The sequence below is a fragment of the Engystomops pustulosus genome, chromosome 2 (assembly GCF_040894005.1).
Source record: "Engystomops pustulosus chromosome 2, aEngPut4.maternal, whole genome shotgun sequence".
Lineage (NCBI taxonomy): Eukaryota > Metazoa > Chordata > Amphibia > Anura > Leptodactylidae > Engystomops > Engystomops pustulosus.
In genome coordinates this window covers 16,792,389-16,800,778 of record NC_092412.1, presented here as the reverse complement: position 1 = coordinate 16,800,778, position 8,390 = coordinate 16,792,389, and the positions used below count along the sequence as shown (strand labels likewise).

At 42.5% G+C, this 8,390-nt stretch overlaps 1 protein-coding gene across 1 annotated transcript; it reads left to right on the top strand.

Annotated features, from left to right (window-relative positions):
• Window positions 1-1,035: 1,035 nt before the first annotated feature.
• Window positions 1,036-1,986, top strand: LOC140116987 (olfactory receptor 52E8-like). Its single transcript, XM_072133415.1, has one exon. It carries the CDS (start codon window positions 1,036-1,038, stop codon window positions 1,984-1,986), a length of 951 nt encoding a protein of 316 aa, XP_071989516.1.
• The last annotated feature ends 6,404 nt before the right edge of the window (window positions 1,987-8,390 follow it).

Below are 8,390 nucleotides of genomic sequence, written 5' to 3'. Positions count from 1 at the left end.
TCCTGGTGGCTTCTTCCAAGTGCCGAACCTTTTGGTTACCTTTTGCACCAACTGTGAGTTATATTACAGATGTGTCCAATCACTAATTGGGCCAGAGATTATCGTCTGTTTATGGCTTAGGTTGGCCATGGGTTATTCAAAGGCTGGGTTCTGAATTGTTATCATACTATATTGAATAGATTTCTTAAAGGGATTGTCCGGTTTCTGTGATGAAGAATGCTATAATATCCTAATAAAATGCTCAATGAAAACCTGAAACCACCAATTAAAGGGAAGTTCCCCATACTATTGACAATGGGGGTCATTTACTAAGGGCCCGATTCGCGTTTTCCCGACGTGTTACCCGAATATTTCCGATTTGCACGATTTTCCCGGAATTGCCCCGGGATTTTGGCGCACGCGATCGGATTGTGGCACATCGGCGCTGGCATGCACGCGACGGAAATCGGGGGGCGTGGCCGAACGGTAACCGACGGATTCTGAAAAAAAAAAAATGGTCGCACGGGCCATACTCACATGCACCACGATGAAGACGATGAACTCCCGGGCATCTCGGCGGACATTGGTGCAGCAGCGCCACCTGGTGGACATCGGGCGCAGGACCTTGATGAATCGCCGGAAGACCTGAACGCTCTTCAGAGAAGCCGCCGCTGGAACGCGAATGGACCGGGTAAGTAAATGTGCCCCAATGTGTATAATGCCCACAGATCTGTATAATTATTACCAACTTTATATTCCAGGCAAAATACCATAAAATAATAAAAAGATAATAACCAATAATAAATTATATATGACCATCTTCCATTATGTAATATTTTTCTTTCTTTTCATGTAGCAAACTCAATGAAAATGAATAAGTAGAACCTCCAGAGACGAAATCCTCTGAGCTTGAAATCCCTGTGTGAAAAGGTTTATAAAGAGAAGCCTGACATACAGTACTGAATAGTAGTGAAACAGAGATGACTTACAGTGTAGCATAGTCAACATGATGCATCTCCAGTCATGACAGTACTACAAAATGGGGAAACCTCTAAGATGGAGAACGTGTCCAGAGTCGGAAGTTACTTTGTGTTCCTAGGACTCTTGGAGATGGACACCTACCGGATTCCTTATTCTACCGTAGCCATATTTCTCTACATTATAACTACATTGTTGTGTTGTCTGATTATCTACATTATCTGGATTGAGAAGAGTCTCCATGAACCCATGTACTTCTTCATTTTTAATCTTCTACTCAATGGTGTTTTTGGAAACACTGTTATCTTCCCTCAGATCATTGTACGTTTACTATCAGGGTTGTCAGCCATATCTTTCCCAGAATGCCTCACTCAGACCTTCTGTGTACAAAGCTTTTCTACAGTAGAAATATTAACTTTTACGACCATGGCTTACGATCGCTATTTAGCAGTGGGGAACCCTCTGAGATATTCTTCCATCATGACCAACACCAAGTCTGTGCAGTACATCTATATCATATGGGCTCTTACCTTTATACTAGTTGTGGTTCCCGTGACTATGACAGCAAACCTCAGCTTTTGTGGAGTCAATATCAATAATATCTTCTGTGAGAACATGTCTCTGGTCAGACTGGCATGTGGTAACACTACGGTCAATAACCTCTTCGGTCTTGTTGAAGTGTTGCTCGTCATTGTCAGCACTCTATTAATTGTTGTGTATTGTTACATTAGGACATTATTGATTTGTCTGAAGACCACCAAGTCAACATCCCTCAAGGCCATCCATACCCTGATCACCCATATCATCACCTTTTCCATTTTTATGACAGCAACACTCTTTGTTTTTCTAAGATACAGACTGAATGGTGGGACTATATCACTGACAGTTCACGTCCTACTTTCCATCACTGGACTTCTTACTTCAGTCATTGTTAATCCTGTTGTCTATGGGATAAGGACAGAAGCTTTAAAATTAAAATTGATCCATAATTTACAAAATGTATTTAAAAAGTTTCCTCAGCTAAATTAACTACAACTTCTATATTTGGAGAGGACTTGAGAAGTTCCATGAGATCTTCACAAATATAACTTATTTGAGAGTTAGTAATTTGGCCAGGAAGAGAGCTGTGTCTCCTTGGGGAGACCCAAAAGTTTTAATTACAAAATTACCGTATTTTCCGGACTATAAGGCGCACATAAAAACCTAAGATTTCCTTAGAAATCCAAAGTGCACCTTATAGTCCGGTGCGCCCTATGTATGGAGGAGGGTAGTGACTGTAGGAGGGCAGCGAACCCTACTTACATAGGTCCCCGCTACCGGAGACAGCAGATCTCCGGTAGCGGGGACCTATGTAAGTAGGGTCCGCTGCCCTCCTCCACCTGAACGGACCCCCTTCCCCATCTCCCTGAGGAGACCGCTCACCTATAGCCGGGTCTGTGGAGAGCCGCTGGTTGCGACCTCTCCGCTCGGTTTTCAAGCCACGCACCCGGACCTCCTCCATGCCCCCGGACCCTGCGCCTTATAGTCCGGTGCACCTTATCACCAGAAAAATACGGTACTCACTAATTATTCGGGATTGATGTAAATATATAATCTTGGATGGATAAAAGAAAACTTTGTATCTAACGCCACCCTAAAGAAGGTGACTTCATGAAGTCAACACCTTTTCACAAAATGACTTGGTATCAAATTAAACCAATCCCATCTGTAGTCATCCGCTGTTTCGCAATTATTTACTCCTGGCCTCATTTTGCCTCCTGTCTATCCTAACGAGTTTCCTGCTCTGCACCAATGAGGAGCAAACACTCCGAAACAGCAGCTGCCTGTAGACTAGACTGTTTTGGCTCCATCCAAAGTCAGAAGACTTCTGGAATGGCATTGGAAGCCAAGATTTCCCTTTTATTTACAAGAAATCTTATTTGTTTATTTCTTTCACCTTTTTTGGGGAAATTCTTTAGTATATAAAGACATTACACCTACTACCAATACCAAAAAAGCAATAGTACGATATGCAAAGGTAAAAGTATCAAATGTGTCATGAAACCCCCAGAATAATATCGGACCAAGAAATCTTCTTTTTATTTGTATTACGTCTGGTCACTGCCTATGTACATTTCAACAGAGCAATAAAGTATTAAGAAAAATCTTTATTACAAAGTTGTATAGACCACAGTTGTGAACCATATGGCAGTGGTGGGTGGACAGCAGAAGAGATGGTCCTCAGTAGAGTTCAGGCAAACCTCTTAATTTTGAGGATTTATGGTGGCATGAGGGGGCGGGATTAAGGGGCGGAGACTGCCGCATGAACTCAGCAGTCACCGCCGGCCTATGGAGTAGGATCGGTGGTTCCGGGGAGAAGGACCTCATGAATACACTCGACCGTTTACAGCATGGTCCAGCGTTTCTATTCTACAGCGTGGCATTATCAGAGTTTTCCGATAACGCTAACAGTGTAATACTGCTGCATATGTTGTAGCACTTATTTTAGTAAGCAGCTCCTAGTGCCTTTAATATGGATGACAGGTCCTATTTAACCCGTTCACGACCCGTGACGTAATAGCATGTCATGGGTCGGCCGCGGGTGCATGGAGAGGGCTCACGTGCTGAGCCCTCTCCATAGCCGGTAAGTCTTTGCTGCATATTGCAGCAAAGGCTTACCGGTAATACTCGCGATCGGTGCCAGCACCGATCGCGGGTGTTTTTCCGCTGATCTTGGGCACATGGGCGCCGCCATCTTTTCGAGGATCCCCGTGACGTCATTGGGGAGCGGCGATCCGTCGCCATGGTAGCCTCGGGTCTCACAAAGACCCGAGGCTACTTCGGGTTAACCCATGCATTGCAATGTGCTATCAGCACATTGTAATGTATGAGTAGTAAAATCCCCATATACTGCCATACTGTAGTATGGCAGTATATGATAGGATCGTACAGACACCCTAGGGTTAAAGTACCCTAGGGAGTCTGAAAATAGTAAAAATAAAAATAAAAAAAGTTTTTAAAAAAAATTATAATAAAAAACCCTAAAAACTCAAATCACCCCCCTTTCCCTAGAACTGTTAAAATATAAATAAACAGTAAAAATCATAAACACATTAGATATCGCCGCGTCTGAAAATGCCCGATATATCAAAATATGATAATGGCTTTTCACTACAATTCATCCTGTAGCGGAAAATCGCGCCCAAAGTCGAAAACGGCACTTTTTTAAAAAAAAATTTAATTCTATAAAAAGTGATCACAGTCCTAAAATTGATAACATTGTAAACGTCATCAAAATCCGCAAAAAAAAAGGGGGGCGTGGCTTGGCCGCAGAGCAGGATGGCCGCGTGAGAGTTGAGCTCCGCCGCACGGACCGCTAAAGAGGCAATCAGAACCAGCACAAAGGAGGAAAAATGCCTAGCAGACTCCCGGTAATAGCAGGGGGGCAGCAAGGGAAGAAAAAAGGCACTAAAATCAGCGCGGAGAAGCCGATACGGCACTTTTTCTGTGCAGAGCCCGGACGGAATAAAGATGGCGCCGCCGCCGGAGTTCGCGGGCAAACTAAACATGCGGCCGCAACACCACAAAAGAGCGGCCGTATAGACCAGCGGCTCCCCACTGACAATAGGGATACTCCACCAACATTTGAAATACCAGGGAGATGGAGTACTGGCTCCCGACAATCCCCACATGGCTTGTCCCCTGCAGATATAGAAGATGAATACAGCATGCCGCCGATAAGGCTTCAGATGCAGAGTAGTCCCGAGGCATCAGAATCATCTACCTCTAACGGATCTGGTGGTGCAAGGTCAGAAACCAATAGTCCTGAAAAGCAGAGAGCAAAAAGACAAGACACCGCTTCTAGCACAGAGGTAGGAGAACGTCTGGTTATTTCTGCACAACAGCAGCAAGAAGCAGATTGCTTTGCCTCATTTCAGGCCACTGAAAAAAATGTGTCTGAGCACACGCTTAAGGCAATGCTGGAGGCACTGAGATCCTCCTTACAAAAGGATATGTCTTCATTGATCAAACCCCTGCAAGCTGAAATAGATGATTTAGGGGACAGGGTGTCCCATGTAGAAAACAAAATGGCGGGGTACGCCAATTCGTTCAACGAGCTAGCGGATTCCCATAATGCAATGGATGAGACTATAACAGCAATACAAGCCAAATTGATAGACTCAGAGGATAGAGACCGCCGTAATAACCTAAAGATAAGAGGTATTTTGGAAACGGTTTCCAATATACACCTGAAAACGTATGTGCAGCAGATGACTAAGGCTATCTTACCTGACTTGGCGGAATACGAGTTATGCATTGACCGGGTACACAGGGTCCCCAAGCCCAGCAACCTGCCAGAGACTATCCCAAGAGATGTCCTAGCACGCTTCTCTTTTTATCACGTGAAAGAGCAGTTGCTGACACAATCGAGGAAGTTAAAAGCCTTACCTGCGCCCTATGAAGCAATTCAGTTATTTGTGGATTTGTCAGCTGCAACACTACAAGCCAGGAGAGACTTTATCCCAATAACCACCCTATTAAGGAAACACGAAATTGCATATCGCTGGGGTTTCCCCACCAAGCTTCTCCTGAAACAACAGAATTCTATAATTACCATCAAAACCCTGGAAGAAGGCTTCGAGTTCTTGGACACATGGGGAGTCCCCAAAGGGGAAATCCAAGTGGTTAGAGCAAACCCAAGAAACCTGAAAAGAATGGAGCCGGAGTGGCGCAACTCACGTAAGCCTAATCCCTCCTGAATGTTTTTATCGCAGTGGCGGCCGTAGTGTGGACGATGCTCTCACGCATCCACAGAATTGTATTACACCCCGGATAAGTACTAATCAATTCAGATTTAGTACCATTACGTTTGTATTACCTTTATATTTGAAAGTTTTCATGTATATTCATAGCTGGTTAACTTTCTTTGTTCGTTGTGACCTGAGAGTATTAAATATGCTTTCAACTAAATACAGTAGGAGAAAATGCATAGCCCTGTCTAGATTTAAAATGTATCTTGCCATACCTGGAGAACCCAACTTTGCTAGCGATGGGGGTTAAAATAGTGTCATTAAATACGAAGGGACTTAATAGTCCGTTCAAAAGGGCTATGTTGTGGAAAGAAGCAGTGAAAAGTAAAGGTGACATCATATGCGCCCAGGAGACGCACATTTGCTCCAAAAATCCACCTAAATTATCCCACCATAGTTTTCCACATATCATACACTCATCTTTCTACAAAAAGAAACAAGGAGTATTAGTAGCTTTTAGGAATTCACTTGCAGTAAATATATCAAGCACAATAATCGACCCTCAGAGCCGGTACATAATTATAGTGTGCTCAATAAACAATGAAGATTATACAATTGTGAACCTCTATGCCCCAAACAGCAAACAAGGTGGGTTCTTGAGGAAGCTTTTTAAAAAAGTAAAGGAAGCCAAAAGAGGAGCTTTATTGCTATGTGGGGACTTCAATACGATAGGGCACCAAGACTGGGACACAACATCTAAGGCGACACATAGGAGATTCACATTAAACCCCTGGTTGTGGGAAAATGACCTGTGGGATGCATGGAGAGTGCAACACGTATCCGAGCGAGATTATACTTATTTTTCCCCCCGCCATAATTCCTACTCCCGTATTGATTCAATAATAGTAGACAAACAGATGTTGGATAAAATCCAATCCACCTCAATCGGTACAATACAATGGTCAGACCATGCCCCGATTGAAGCAACTTTCTCTGATGAGTTCTCAATACACAGGGACTTTATATGGAAAGCTGACATGTCAGTAATGCAATACGATAACAATTTCCAGAACATGGAAAATAAGATCAAGGAATTTTTGACAATTAATGATAATGGGGAGGCAAACCCCTTTTCAGTATGGCATATTCATAAATTATTTGTTAAAGAAGAATGGGTAAAGCTAGAGAGCAAAAGGAGAAGAGAAAGAGAGAGGGAAATAGCAGCGACACGACTACATATTCAATTTCTAGAAAGGCAAAACAAACAGCACATAAATACAGACACAACGGCAGCTCTAAATGAGAAAAGGCTACAATTAAGGAACCTATTACTTCATAACTATATGAGAGCACTGCAAAAACTAAATATCAAACATTACTCCCAAGATCATAAGGCAGGAGCGCTATTAGCTAGACGACTCAAACAAAGAGCTCAAAAAGCTAAAATTCCATACGTTTACCATCCCACTTCGGGAGAAAAGATTATGACTCCTAGAGGAATAGCAGATGCATTCATGTCATATTACTCCAACCTATACAATCTTGCTGGAGATAATACAAATGTAGAGCCTTCACCAGACATAATACAAAAATTTTTACAAAAATTATCTCTCCCAAAGGTCAATGACCAGCAACTCCATCTATTAAATGCCCCTATATCAGGAGAAGAAATTCTTAAAACAATCAAGTCCCTCCCACATAACAAGTCGCCAGGACCTGATGGCTTACCAACATCCTTCTACAAGAAATTTGCAACAACACTAATTCCCTTTTTACTTAAGGTTTTTTCATTAGCAGCCAACAAAGGGGAATTCCCGAAGGAAATGTTGGATGCTATCATTATTACTCTCCCTAAACCAGGGAAACCCCCTGATCACCCAGCCAACTTCCGCCCCATTTCGTTATTAAATAACGATGTCAAAATATATGCCAAGATACTCTCCAATAGGCTTAAAAGTGTACTACCACAACTAATAACAAATGATCAAACAGGATTCACCCCTAATAGACAGGCATATGACAACACCAGGAGAATAATCAATCTATTGCACCACTGCGAACTGAGTAAAACGACTGCCACATTCGTAACTGTCGACGCCGAAAAGGCGTTCGACAGAATTAACTGGGAATATGCCTTTTCTGTACTAAAAAATATGGGCTTGGAAGGTCACATCCTCTTGGCAATCAAAGCCTTATACTCCCATCCATCCGCTACTGTTTTTATAAATGGAGTAAGATCAAAAGAGTTTACCCTTACCAATGGAACGCGTCAAGGTTGCCCCCTGTCGCCTATAATTTTCATTCTATCGATTGAGCCGTTAGCTGTAGCCATCCGTTCAAACGCTGACATAAAAGGAATCACAATTGGTGACACGGAGCATAAACTTGCATTGTTTGCGGATGACATAATATTAACACTTACAGACATAGAAAAGTCCCTAAACAATAGCCTTCAAATAATGGGACAGTTTGGAAACCTATCGTATTACAAGGTTAATAAAGCAAAGTCACAAGTCCTACCAGTGAATGTCACAAAAATACAATTAATTCACCTAAAGCAATTATTTAAATTAGACTGGCAAGATACTAAAATCACATACCTAGGTACTCATTTAACCTACCCGGTCTCTAAGCTATATACTCACAATTTTCTTCCAATGATTAAAACAATAGACGATGAACTAGCATCCTACTCAAAAACGC

Bases quoted from the DNA above. Each gene is read 5' to 3' on its own strand.
- LOC140116987 (XM_072133415.1), top strand. From the start codon at position 1,036: ATGGAGAACGTGTCCAGAGTCGGAAGTTACTTTGTGTTCCTAGGACTC.